The sequence below is a fragment of the Thamnophis elegans genome, chromosome 3 (genome assembly GCF_009769535.1).
Source record: "Thamnophis elegans isolate rThaEle1 chromosome 3, rThaEle1.pri, whole genome shotgun sequence".
NCBI lineage: Eukaryota > Metazoa > Chordata > Lepidosauria > Squamata > Colubridae > Thamnophis > Thamnophis elegans.
Window position 1 is genome coordinate 113,588,059 of NC_045543.1, and position 14,403 is coordinate 113,602,461.

General features: G+C 40.2%; 1 protein-coding gene across 2 annotated transcripts in view; it reads left to right on the top strand.

Moving 5' to 3' along the window:
* ARHGEF28 (Rho guanine nucleotide exchange factor 28) overlaps positions 1-11,562 on the top strand; it is a 145,524-nt gene extending 133,962 nt beyond the window's left edge. For both annotated transcript variants that reach the window (XM_032212613.1, XM_032212612.1), the window contains one exon: positions 10,129-11,562. In XM_032212613.1, coding sequence (XP_032068504.1) covers positions 10,129-10,295 — 167 coding nt within the window. In that variant the 3' untranslated portion in view covers positions 10,296-11,562. The remainder of the gene's footprint in view (positions 1-10,128) is intronic.
* Positions 11,563-14,403: the final 2,841 nt, after the last annotated feature.

Here is a 14,403-nt window from a genome sequence, read left to right on the forward strand (position 1 = left end):
TGTATGTTGAAAATAGTATGCAACATAATTGATAATAATAATAATAATCTGTATCGCACCACAGAAGAAAGATTAATATTAAGCTGCAGAATCACCCTATTATATTAAACTTTTGAAAACAAATTTTAAATGAGTAAATAAGCAAAGAAAAAAAATGTACTTTGAACAGTTTGAAAAGTACAAAAGCTAGCTTTATTGTATTATTTATGTTTTTATTACCAATATTTCTAGCCCCCCCCCTCCCCATTCTGGTTCAGAGCTGAAGTATAAATTACTTTTTCTCCCTATTTTTAATAGCAATAGCACTTAGACTTATATATTGCTCTATAGTGCTTTAAACACATTCTGGGTGGTTTTCAATGTCAGCTTATTGCTTCCAACAATCTACTAAATATTCTAACACTTTGTCTTCTGCCCAGATTCATGGAAAAGCAATTGGCAAGATTGCAAAGTTCCTTTTTTTTTTAAAAGAAACAACTGTTCTGTAGTGGATTGGATTTTCCTCCACTGAGAAATATTTTTTTTCAATTGCCCCATTTCAGAAGATGAGAGCACTTAATTAACTGGGCTAGTGGCTGCAAAATTAAGCACAGTTCAAATGTTTTTTTAAAAAGGTGTTTTCTGAACGGCTCACAAAAAGATAAAACACTGATCAAGGGTGATTGCCAGAATATTCTCTTGGCAGTTTCTTCCCTCTCTTGGTAAATTCACAGAGATACATTTAAAAGCTCTAGGTTCCCTTTTCATTATTCCTTATTTAGAGCCCAGCTGTGTTTAATGAATTGGGAAAGAAGCAAGCCAATAAAAGGTATGTTCATGGTTAGAAGAATACTGAATGGATCATGTGTATGTGCATAATTATACTGCAAAACTTCAAAAGCTGAAAGAAAAGGCAGCTTTAATAGTATGAATTTGAGAGAACAATAGAAGTGAGCGTGCAAGCACCAAAAGATGGAAAGGTAAGTAGTAAATGGTGGAATAAAGCCATGTATTCTTATGGAGATCCTAATTTATTCAGTTTAGATGCTGCCAAATTCCAGAATAATGTAGTAATAATTATAAATGTATGTGACACCTGATTCCCAACAACTGACTCTGGGCCGTTCACAATATTAAAAAAAAAAAAGGAATTTAAAAGGCCAAAGTTGGCAAAAACAAAGACAAGATGGCAAATCCAGCCAACAGCACAAATAAACATTTGTTAATAAAACAACAGACTCCCTACCACAAGGCTTGAGAGAATGGCCAGATTACAAACAACTAAGTAGATGGGAAAAGAATAAGTAGAGGATTAATACTGAAGAGGAATGAAATGCATTGCCCTAAAAACTGCACTTCATATTGATCTGACCAAGGGATATCTGTAATAGATATTCCAGATGTCTCTTCTGGCATTTGATTTCTCTTAGTTCATAGAAGAACCAAGGGGCACACACTATGAGAGGCCACATAGGAGCAATCCAGGACAAGGCCCTCATCTCTTGCCCGTACCAGGTACTGACTGTGAGGGTTCGGTTGACTAGTGATCAGGTCCAAGGGAAAAACGGCAACATTTGAAACAGACTAATTTCATAAACCACACCTTCCTGCAGAAATAGAAACTAGGGGGATGCAAAACTATTTTCCTGGTCCAACCATTTGCTGCACATATGCCATGAATCCACATCCTTGGATCCGAAGGCCAAATGAGGCAAGGAAAAGAGAGATCGGAACTTGTAGTACAATGAAGAGTATGTGTTTCTCCTCCATCCCAAATTTTGAAGAAACCAAATAATAGAAATCTCCTGCAGCATTTCAGGAGAGTATCACAACATATATGTTTTGAATCAACATCATAGCTTTATACAATGTGATATTGTAATGATTTCCAAAACTCTTTTCTCTGTTTCATTATGAAGATTAAAAACAAATAAGCATTGCCATATTTTCAGCTGTGGTACCATTTTGATTTTGCCAAACATAGATTTAGAAACATAGAAATATGAATACAATTCTTTTAACTCTTTAAAAGCATACAAATAAGTATAATGCAGATTATTTTGCATTAAATAATCTGTAAATGTAATAGGTCTATACCAGTGATGGCTAACCTTTTTGTTGTTGTATGCCGAAAGTGCGTGCACATGTGTGCATCCATAGTGCAATGTGTGTATTCCCCCAGGCATGTGACCCTCCCACTCCCCCACCCTTTGCATGCACACGATCCCCCACATGTGCCCTGCCCCATGCAGGTGCATCAGAGGTGGGTTGCTACCAGTTTGGCCCAGTTCAGCTGAACCACTAGGGGTATTTTGGCCTGGGTCGCAGAACCGGCAGCAACCCAGGCTGGCCATGCCCCCAAATTGGTTCCCTGGTGTTTTTTCTATATGTTTTTCATGTTCTGCGCATGTGCAGAACAATTTATAATTAACTGCAGACAAAGCGAGTGAACATACACAAAGCTTGCGCAAAGCAAGCCGGCGGCAAGCCAGCCCAATGCATGTGTTACTCCACCACATGCGCCCCACACCCGTGCATGCATGCATCACCCACATGCGGGCACATGCATTTCCCGCATGTGCCCCTCCCCCACGCATGCGTGGCAGAGACCCAAAAACCAGTTGTCTGGCAGGAAGTGCATGCGCAATGGAGGTGAGCTAGGGTGACGGCTCGTTTGCCCACAGAGAGGGCTCTGTGTGCCACTGTGACATGTGTGCCATATGTTCGCCATCACGGATCTATAGTAATCCTTGTATATGTGGTAGAGATGGAGTGGATTTAGATTTTGTTAGAAATAAATGAACTTTATTTCTACATAATAGATTGAAACAAAGTAAACTAGCTCTCTCTTGGTTTCCCATAGTACAGTAACATTTTGGATATATATTATTTTCACCTGACTCCAAGGCTCAGGTTTTGGTTTCCTTAGACCAGAATTTATCAAACTGAACATCTTTAAGATGTGTGGACTTTAACTCCTGGAATTCATACTGGCTGAGGAACTTTGGGAATTGAAGTCCACATATGTTAAAATTGCTGAGGTTGAGAAACATCGCTCTGGACCTCCAGTCTAATTCTACACTGCATTTTACCTTACAAATTCTGTTGATAGCTGAAATGATAGTTTGCGCTTTAATGGAAAACGTTCAGCCACAAAAACTTGAGCCATAAAATGAATTTTCCCTGCTTTCATATTTTTAATATAAAGTCCTAAGTTGCTTCACTTGGTTTGAAGAAGATTATAGTGCAGATTATGTTGATTATACAGGTAGTCTTCTTCTTATGACACAATTGAGCCCAAAATTTCTGTTGCTAAGTGATACATTTGTTCAGTGAGTTTTGCCCCATGTTACAACCTTTCTTGCTACGGTTGTTAAGTGAATCAATTATTAAGTTAGTAATACACTTGTTAAGCTTTCCCATTGATTTAGTTTGTCAGAAGATTGCAAAAGGTGATCACATGACCCCAGGACGCAGCAACCATCATAAATATGATTCAGTTGCCAAGCATATGAACTTTGATCACATGACTATGGGGATGCTGCAAAGGTCATGTATGAACAATGGTCATATGTCACTTTTTTCAGTGCCGTTGTAACTTTGAACAGTCACTAAATGAACTGTTATAAGTTGAGGACTACCTATAGTTTGTATTTTCTTGGGTCTCAATATCTTCAGAATAAAAGTACTGTATTTTGAATAACACAGCTTTGTGATGCCTTTGACTAATACAAATAGGCTTATGGAAAATCTGCTTAAATTATAAAACAAATGTCATAATAATGACGACACTTTTCTATGCAGTACTACTCAATGTTATATTACTAACCAATTGCATTAGTATTACATTGGTAACCAATAGCTAAATTAGGAACATAACATGGCAAGGATAATTTTATAGAGTTTTACAATTTGTTAAGTTACATTATTAAAATTCAACATAATAAAAAGTGTTGCAGCTCCATAGATATTTTTGTTTACCTGTTGGGTGCACTGTTGAGCTAAATGAAACCTAAAGAACTTTCTGCATTGTAACACAATGTGTCCCTATAAGATGTGCTATAGCAAATTAAAAAATTAAAAATCTTTAAATTTCAAAACTATTTCATAAGATGTCAGAAGAATACAAAAGTTGATTTGTATACCAATAGTTTATTTAAGATGATGAATTAAAGCCTATCCTGAAGATACATATTCAGAACAATATCAATTTAGTTGAATTATTCCCTGCTATACATTTGAACATTGGAGTCTAAAACTGTTTACTTTTTTAAAAAAAAGACTATCACAAAGTTTTTCATTCAAAACTATAACTGGTTGATCTGCAGTTTCATACTATGGATCACATTTAGTGAATATAAATTTATTTGCAGAATATAAATATATTTACAGAAAGTTCTGTTCTTTTGTGGTCTTAATATTATTTTTAATTTTTAAACATTTACATATATATTATAGATAGACAATGATAGTTAGAATTTATTAGAATGTATTAGAAATATTTATATACTTGAATAATAATTGTGTTAGATTACTGCATAGAATTGTAACTACAACTATAAAATGATATGCCTTTTATTCTTTAGCATTTTTTCACTTTAAAAAAAAGATTTGGGTTTGATACCTTCAGATTTTGGAGACATTGATCATAAACACTTTCTATTTATTTATAAATATGGCATAATTTTTCTTGAATCAATATCAAAAAATAGATGTAAACATACATACTTTCTGATTTTATCTGTGGCTTTTGGCTATCATTTTTCCAAAAGATGTTTGCCTTTGGGGCATAATGGCAGTATCGTTGTCGGCTGTTAGAGAAGATAATTACAGAAGTGGTTTCATGTTAGCGTTTGAATTTTTCCCACAACGCATAGCTGTTAGCATATGAAATTTTGATTGTGGCTGTAACTGAAGAGCTGATTTCCGGTTCCTGGAAATTGGAGTGTTAGATCTGCTGTACGAAGAAACAGAGGCGTCTGAGGGAACAGTAACCGTTTATTGTAACAAAAACGTATTGCAACAGTAACTAACAGTAGACCGGATAGCTTCCGTAGTTATGTGGTAGATCGGATAGCCTCCGGAGTTGTGCTGCCTTTTATATTTGGCTGTCTCGCGAATGACAGCCCGGCAACTGGCAGGCGCGTCTGATTGGCTAAGACGCGCCTGGCTGCTGCCGAGCCGTCATTCGTAAGTGTGAGGACTTACGATGCTATACAACAGGAGATCTACACATAATGAAAATATGTTTTGGTGAAGCATTGTATTGATTATATTGTCTTAAACAAAACAACATCTAGAGCTGTGTTTCTCAACTGTGGCCATTTTAATTCCCATAAAGCCACTGTAGAGAATTCTGGGAGATGAAGTCTACACATTTTAAACTTTACATTGTTGAGAAACACTGATCTAGAGGGGTCCTAGAGTGTTTTTACTGAGCTTAGAGGGCAAAGGTGGTATAAAGTACCCTCTGTTTTCTCTCCAATACTGGTGGAAAGGTGTTTTCCGCTCTGCTCTCTGCCTTCCATCTGTAATGATGACCCAGCAAGAAATCCCATCAGCTGACTGTTCCTGGTCTTTCCTTACCTAATCTTATCAGTCAACTTCAATGTACTGATATGTGTGCCTATTCATTAGAGCAGTGGTCTCCATAATAAAGAACAAGCTTCCAGGTACCGATGTCTGCACATGCCATTAGTAAGAAAATCCCTTATTACCGTTTCTCCTCAAGCCCTTGCACTCAGTACTCCACATTTTTGTAGAGCCATCCACATGTCAGTCCATGTCTAGAAAAAGAAACCAACTACACAAACCAAAACTTTCAACATCCATGTTTTAGTTCAGGTACAAACCTCTCAAAATAGCTATTTTTGTACATTGAATGTGTTGTATAGTAAAAGTTAGTCCTCGCTGTTACGAATGACAGCTCGGCAGCAGCCAGGTGCGTCTTAGCCAATCAGACGCGCCTGTCAGTTGCCGAGCTGTCAAGCGCGAGTCTGCTGGAATATAAAAGGGCAGACTCTCTCCAACCACCACCCCGGTCTACCAGAGCAGCCGAACAACCCGGTCTACTCGGAACTGCTTCGCTGCCTCTTCTCCACAGACTACCCGGTCTACTTCTTGTTACATTCATTTAGCCGCGCACACAGCCCGGTCTACTAGAGTTACTTTGTTGCCTTCTTGTTACATTCATTTAGCCGCGCACACAGCCCGGTCTACTAGAGTTACTTTGTTGCAAGTTACTGTTACTTTCACTCAAGTTACTGCTACATTAAAATTGGTTACAGTGTTACTGAATAAAGAGCCTCTGTCTTCATTCTCAAGTTATAATAGAATGGTATGACATTTCTCATGACATGTAAAAAGTGCAATGGATTTACTTCCACTGTGGTATTTTAGCAATCAGTTGTGCCATCTGGATTTGTCTCAGAACTGGGCCACTTTCAAGATGAACTTTGAAAACATGCAACAGCAGGATTCCCTGTTCTACTTTCAGAATTATGGTGTCACACGTAGGAAATAATCATGCTTTTTGTAAGGGAGACTATGAAATTGTGCCTACTTACTTAAATAGCAGCCAAGGCCGGTTCTTTCTTGATTAAACTAAAGCTTTTTCCTCATCATTTCCTTCTACTTTCTTCTAAATTCTTTCTCATTTCTGGAACTTTCTTATACAAGTTATTCCTTCTGCGTCTTGCTCTTATCAGAAAGACTGATACTAATCATTGCTCAGTGGTACCACACTTAATGACTCTTCCATTAGAATCTGTATTCCTAAACTTCCATTATTCCATATTCTGACATATAGAATGAGAATGTGTCATTGCTTTCTTTGTAAGATGCTTGCTTAACCGCTTCCCTCACTCCACACTGCAAGACTGTACATTCCTAGTTCTCTTAATCTTTTCTTGTAGGGTCAGTGGTTGATGACCCTGATATTGAAATCTATATCTTTAAAACAATCTAGGAGCATAAAAAATTGAAACAGTGCCGGAACTGCCTTTAAATCATCCATTATTCAAATAGTGCTGTCATGGCAACCCTGGAAAAGATACAGTACATGTTTTATTGGATCAGTTTTTCTGATGTGTATATACCCCATTGAGTTGCATAGAAGGTAAATACATTATATTAACAATTCATTTTAAATTTCTCCGAAAACATAATCTTGTTGGATGTTACTGTGCTTTAAAAGGCAGTGATGTATTTTTTATAAAGTAAATATTTTGAATACTTTGAATATACAGTATAACATATTCAAATATACTTTGAAAAATATAAATTATGGTTTCTAAATTCTCTTGAGTACAATATAAATTGTATTGAGGCATTCATATTTCTCAGACTTCTTGTATTGGGACCTAAAGATGACATTGCATTTAAGAGGCTTTTCTGATGCTGCTGGCTTGTTCTCAAGAAGATTTTGTAACCAGAAGTGAAGATACGTTTAGTGGCTAGCAATAAAGTGCTATAAAGTGACATCTCTGTGGATCAGACATATATCTGAAAAAGTTCTTAGGCATTTGAAGATGGTGCTCTAAATGCAAATTCAGCCTTTACTAAAAATTATTACCCTTCAGGTTTATGCTGCATAGGCAGCATTTAGAAACTTAGCATCTTTTCTGCTTGGCCATTGTAAAAAGTTGCTTATGCTTAGTCATGTAATTGCTCCATAAATTTTGAACTGTTTGTACTAAAAGCAGTTGTTAGACTGAGGCTAGTGTCCTTAGAAAGGTACCAACTGCTCAAAATGGTTATTCCCTTATTTCCCAGATCTTTAAACCTGGCAGAGACTGCTACCTTAAGGTCTCCTCATAAGTAACTGTTTGGAGCACTTGTGGTGCTCTCAAGTCCTCTCCTTGTCCAGAAAGGAATTATTGAGGAACTGGTCTTCTTGCCAGATGTTCATTGCCCCGCAGTCATCAGCTCCACTTTTCATGGAGCGGTCTTCAGTCTGCCATTTCATCCCCGGAAGATCTTCTTCCATGGAATCTTATCAGATTCACCCAAAAATATTTAGAAAGCGTAATTTATCAGTCAGCCCTGAGGTAGGGACCTCCACTGAATAGCCATATTCTCTGAAGATTGTGGGAGATGAATCTCATAGTTGTTGGGGACCCAGGCTACATAAGGCTGCAATATATGTGCTGATTTACACTGATAGTAGAATAATATTGAAGAATATTGAATATTGATTGAAGAATAATACTTCCATTTGTAATATGTAGTATTGAATATTTGAAAGCCTGCTTAATTTCAGAGGTTTTTTTTAACAAATCCCCTTGAATTTAATAGTCACCTAAATAGCTTACAGTGACAGAGAAAGTGTTAAGAAAACGTTTCTCTTGTTTTGTGTGTGTTTGTTTGAATCCAAAGCATTTAAATGGGGCTGAAATTTGCCCTCGTTTCAAAAAGTTAGTTTTGAACATAAACACAATCATGCTGTGCTTGTTTTTGAACATAAATACAATCATGCTGTGCTTGTAATGAAGGCATTCAGTCCTTGGGAAGACACTTCTTTGTATACAAGCACTTGCTCTCAGCTTGATGAACTTTAAGGATGGCAATGGGAAGGTGATGGGAGGTGAATGGTTTCCCCCTCCAAATTTTACAATATTTGTAGTTTTTTCCCCTGTTAATTGGCTTTTAAGGAGATTCTCATCTTCAGTGGGTGAATAGTAGGGTCTGATTGGATTGGATCCAGAAATTGGCATTTGTAGTCTCTTTGTCTTCCAGAAATGTTTCCAGATTACTCCCTGCACATGTTAATAAATAGAAATGTAGGTTGTTCCCATTCTAAGAATAAATGGAACCCCATGAATCAGGATTGTGAGAAACACCTGCAGTCATAACAGATACTTCGAGAAGTTTAATAATTGCAGCACATTCAGGCCATGGACAGAGTTTTCAGTGTTCTATTTAAAATGGAGCCAGTCTGGGTAAATTCTTGCTAAAGGCACATGTAAAACAAATTAAGCAATAAGCAGCACAAGAGTTTCTGTTGCAAGTCAGCTCTTGCATTTCACTCACCTGGGCACTTGCTGGATTATTTTTTTTTATTTTTAAAAAAGTTTATTTAGTATTTAATTAATGTTACTATTTTCTATTCATCTTACTGTGAGAAAAATATGAAATGGTCACACTATATGTTTCTGCAAATTTGTTACAAGGAAATCAATTCAAGAGACAGTTGCCCTAGGAAAATAAATACACAAGTCTAAAACTGCTAGTGATTTGATTTGTTATTGTATAATTATTCCCAAAGTGGGAAATAGACATATGTAAGATATTTTCACATGCCAAAATATATTAACATTGGATACTTCGCACTGTGACTTGGTTGGTGATGGTTGTATTTGGTTGCCTTGTTTTAGGTAGTGAATATTCTGACCTAAGCTTCCTGATAAAGCATAAATCACACGCTTAGTCCCCAAAACCCTCTTTTATTTAAACGGCTGTGAATTATGGTCATTCACAGCCCCTAATGATTCACAAACAGTCTGTGAAGAGTCCGACAGATGTCTGCCACAGTCTTTCAAGGTAATACTGATAAGCACCCATCTTTATCTCCCTTGAAATGCTGCCAGAGACCTAATTGACAATTAGTTTTGCAAGGCCAAATGGAGCACAGAGTCAAACAGAGCTTCATGAACCAACCAGAATGAACAAATTGCTTCCTGCAAAGGCTCACATCCATCTGCTCCTCTTTTATGTCTTATGGGAGGGGCCAATCATCTCCAAGCCTTACTCCCAAGTTGCCCCTTTTGTCTTAACTGTTCTTGTCTTCTGGCAGCTCTGCACATGTGCACACTGGAACAGGCTCACACTGTTCTTCTGCCTCATTGATGTCAGGCTCCAGAGGCAGCACATCACTACCAGATGACCTTGGCCCCTTCTCTGCCTCTGACGCAGAGCCCTCGTCCCAACCTTCCCCAGGCTCCAGGATTGGCCCATGTTTCTCCACAACCTCCTCACTGTCCGACTCTGCTGCCAGCTCTGCAGACCACAGGCAGACCACAACAGTAAAATATCTTGAGCTGTCCCACAAAATAGCCATTAAGAAAATCCTTGAATATTATCTTTACCAGTGCTATGTGCATAGTACAAGCCAAGAAATAATTTTAACCCACCTATGCTTTTATATTCTAGATATGAATGCATTGCAGAGCCAGTACCCAAGATTACAAGATTTTGATTCAACTCATGGCAACTTTCAGTTACTTCACCCTTCAGATGTTCTGCTTCATAATTTGCCTTGTGACATGGGACAAGATTCAGGAAATGGTGGCATGGAAGAAAAGATTGTTTATCTCTAATTCCTCATTTGTAATATTAATACAGTAGCACTTTGAGGTAGCTTTTCTAATTGTAGTTATTCTGTATTCAAATTGCTTTGCCAGTATATTATTTATTTCAAAATACAAATTTTCCCTATCCATAGGATACAAATTAAGTTATTTTTTAAAATGTACCTGTAATATTTAAATTGTGACATTTGAAACATTGATGAGATCTAAAACTACTCCTGGTGTATATATGTATATATACATATGTATTTGTATGTCTGAAGTAAGATTATCAACATTGGTCTAGGTTAAGTGGAAAGATTTGTTTGCTTTAGATTATGTACACTATAATTTGAGCAGCTAAAATTTAAGAATGCAACTTCAATTACAAAAAAAAAAGCACCAAGTGATAACAAATGATGTAATGGAAAAACAGAAATCAGAACCTTGGTCTGTTGCTGTTGTACTTTCTGAATGTACCATGATGGATTTACTACCGACTTTTATGAGCATCAGTCCAATCATTACCTCAGGTTGCTTCCCTTCAGATTCATTGAACTTCAGTTCATGTAATCAACAAGCATCAGATTGAAGAAGGCATTGTTCTCAGTTACTTTCCAAGTTATATGATCATAGCATGTGTTTCATATTAGTTTCATAACATGTACATAGACATGATTGTTTCCTGAAAGCCTAGAAAACTTTGTGCTGATAACCTAGTTTAATTCAGGTCACATGCCATAGGTGGGGAATCCCACCTATGCTCTTGAAATAAGACGTCTTTTGAATCACAATATCTTTTCAATTGAATACCACAATAGGACCTCTGCCACATTATAGTTATTTTTATCTTGTTCAGTTATGAACCTTTTGATCTATAGTCTAATGTGGTCCTAATATTATATCTTAACAGCGAAGAGTTTTAGTAAATAATTAATGGCCATGTATTTGTCACTACAAGCTACATTTGTTTACTGTATCATTCCTTAGTAGATATTTTTGTCATTTTCATCAACCATGTACAACATCTTTTGCTTTCCAGGGATCAGTTTTATATATTGCCTTAGAATTTGTCCTTACCTATTCAGAGTGGCCTTTCATATCAAAAGTAGCAAAATGCATGACATTTCTGATAGAAGACTAGGAAGTGGAATAAGAGCAAAATGCTGGATTTTTCCTATTTAAACAATAAACCAGGATCCACTGATTATTTTTACATGCATGGACTGTGAATAAGTATGTATCTTTCAGAATGTAGAGCTTTGGTGCACTATAATAAATAAGGATCTTTTCTGTACATTTTGAAAATGGATTGTATACTTTTTTGAATGGAGGCTCGACTTCCGGAGGCCAAACCCCCACTGTAGGGAGGAGGAACCGACCAGGTGGTTCCGCCCCAGGCGTCTTATGGAACCGTCAAGGTTCCAGACAGAGCTTGGGGTTATTCCTGACACTTTCGCCCACAGTCCGGTGGAGACTCTGGCTGCTGCGTGGCACTCGGCAGCGTCGGAGGCCCTCGACCGGATTGCGCCACTGCGGCTCCTCCGAGGCGGCGGATCCCGGAGACCCCCTTGGTTTACCGAGGAACTCCGGGAGATGAAGCGCCGGAGGAGATGCCTAGAGCACCGTTGGAGGTCCGATAAGTCCGAATCGAACCGGGCAATGGTAACCACCTGCACCAGGGAATACACCAGGGCACTTAGGGCAGCAAAAAGATCGCACATAGCCACCCTGGTAGCATCCGCTGAGTCCCGTCCAGCCGCCCTGTTTAGGATAACCCGCTCCCTATTGAACAAAAGGGAGGCGGGGGAACCCTTGCAGGGCAGAGCTGAAGAATATGCCCAATTCTTAGCGGACAAAATTGCTCGGTTTCGGTCGGACTTGGACTCCACCCCTGCAGTTCCAGCCGAGGCGCAAGGGGACCAAGTAGAACAGCCCTGGGTTGAGTTTCAGGACATTACCCCCGGGGATGTGGACAAGGCCATGAGAGCTGTAAGTACCTCCACCTGCGTCCTGGATCCGTGTCCCTCATGGCTGGTTACTAACTGCAGTGAGGTGACACGAGGCTGGATCCAGGCGGTTGTAACCGCCTCCCTTCGGGAGGGGAACTTCCCCGCCACACTGAAAGCGGCGGTGGTGAGACCCCTCCTGAAGAAACCATCCTTGGATCCAGCTGTTCTTAATAGCTATCATCCAGTCTCCAACCTTCCCTTTCTGGGGAAGGTTGTTGAGAAGGTGGTGGCCTTCCAGCTCCAACGGTCCTTGGAGGAAGCAAACTACCTAGACCCCTTCCAGTCAGGCTTCAGGCCCGGTTACAGCACAGAAACCGCTTTGGTCGCATTGATGGATGATCTCTGGAGAGCCAGAGATGAAGGACGTTCCTCCATCCTGGTCCTCCTTGACCTCTCAGCGGCTTTCGATACCATCGACCATGGTATCCTTCTGCGACGACTGCGGGAGGTGGGAGTGGGAGGCACCGTGCTACGGTGGTTCTCCTCCTACCTCTCGGACAGGTCACAGTCGGTGTTAGTGGGGGGGCAGAGATCGTCCCCTAGGCCCCTAAATTATGGGGTGCCTCAGGGCTCGGTCTTATCCCCCCTACTATTCAACATCTACATGAAACCGCTGGGAGAGATCATCCGCAGGCACGGGATTAGATACCATCAATATGCGGACGATACTCAATTGTATCTGTCCGCCCCGTGCCAACTCAATGAAGCGGTAGACGTGATGAGCCGGGGCCTTGAGGCCGTTATGGACTGGATGAGGGTTAACAAGCTTGTGCTCAACCCAGAAAAGACCGAGTGGCTGTTGTGTTTCCCTCCCAAAGATTTGGCTGCTATTCCACCACTCAGGCTGGGGGGTCAAATTTTATACCCCTCAGAGAGGGTTCGCAACTTGGGAGTCCTCCTGGATCCACAGCTGTCATTTGACCACCACTTGACGGCTGTGACCAGGGGGGCATTCGCCCAGGTTCGCCTGGTGCGCCAGTTGCGACCCTACCTGAATCGGGAGGCTCTCACAACAGTCACTCGGGCCCTTGTGAGCTCTAGGCTGGAATACTGCAATGTGCTCTACATGGGGCTGCCCTTGAGGAGCATCCGGCGACTTCAGCTAGTGCAGAATGCAGCCGCGCGAGTGATCGCGGGTGCACCCCGATTCACCCGCATTACACCTATCCTCCACGAGCTGCGCTGGCTACCTGTTGATCTCCGGATGCGCTTCAAGGTGCTATTAATCACCCATAAAGCCCTACATGGCAGTGGATCTGGATACTTGAGAGACCGCCTTCTGCCAATTACATCCCTGCGACCGATAAGATCCCATAGATTAGGCCTCCTCCGTATTCCATCGGCCAGCCAATGTCGGCTGGCAACTACAAGGAGGAGGGCCTTCTCAGCAGTAGCCCCGACCCTTTGGAACGAGCTCCCCGTGGAGATTCGTACCCTCTCCACCGTCCAAGCCTTCCGCATAGCCTTGAAGAACTGGCTCGCCCGTCAGGCCTGGGGATAGGATAGTTACCCCTCCCGAATGATGAATGTATGTTGCTTGCTATTTTATTACTTGTTTGTCCTAATGTCTGTATTTCCCCTTCCCAGTTTTTGTGTGAGCCGCCCTGAGTCCCCTCAGGGAAAAGGGCGGCCTACAAATTCTAATAAATTCTAAATTCTAAATTCTAGTTTCAATCTCCAAATGTGTGTTTCTGTGTATGTATATAGCAATAGCAATAGCAGTTAGACTTATATACCGCTTCATAGGGATTTCAGCCCTCTCTAAGCGGTTTACAGAGTCAGCATATTGCCCCCAACAACAATCTGGGTCCTCATTTTACCCACCTCGGAAGGATGGAAGGCTGAGTCAACCTTGAGCCGGTGAGATTTGAACAGCCGAACTGCAGAACTGCAGTCAGCTGAAGTAGCCTGCAGTGCTGCATTTAACCACTGCGCCACCTCGGCTCATGTATATGCACATACACAGCTGACTGTATGTATGGAATTCCCAATATGACATTGAAAAATCCCAGCTGAGTTGAATATAATTCCTAATGATCACATGAACACATCAATGTACTTTTATTGATGATAATCACAAAATGATATCCTAAAACGTCTTCTGGATCTTCCTTCCTTCCCTCCTT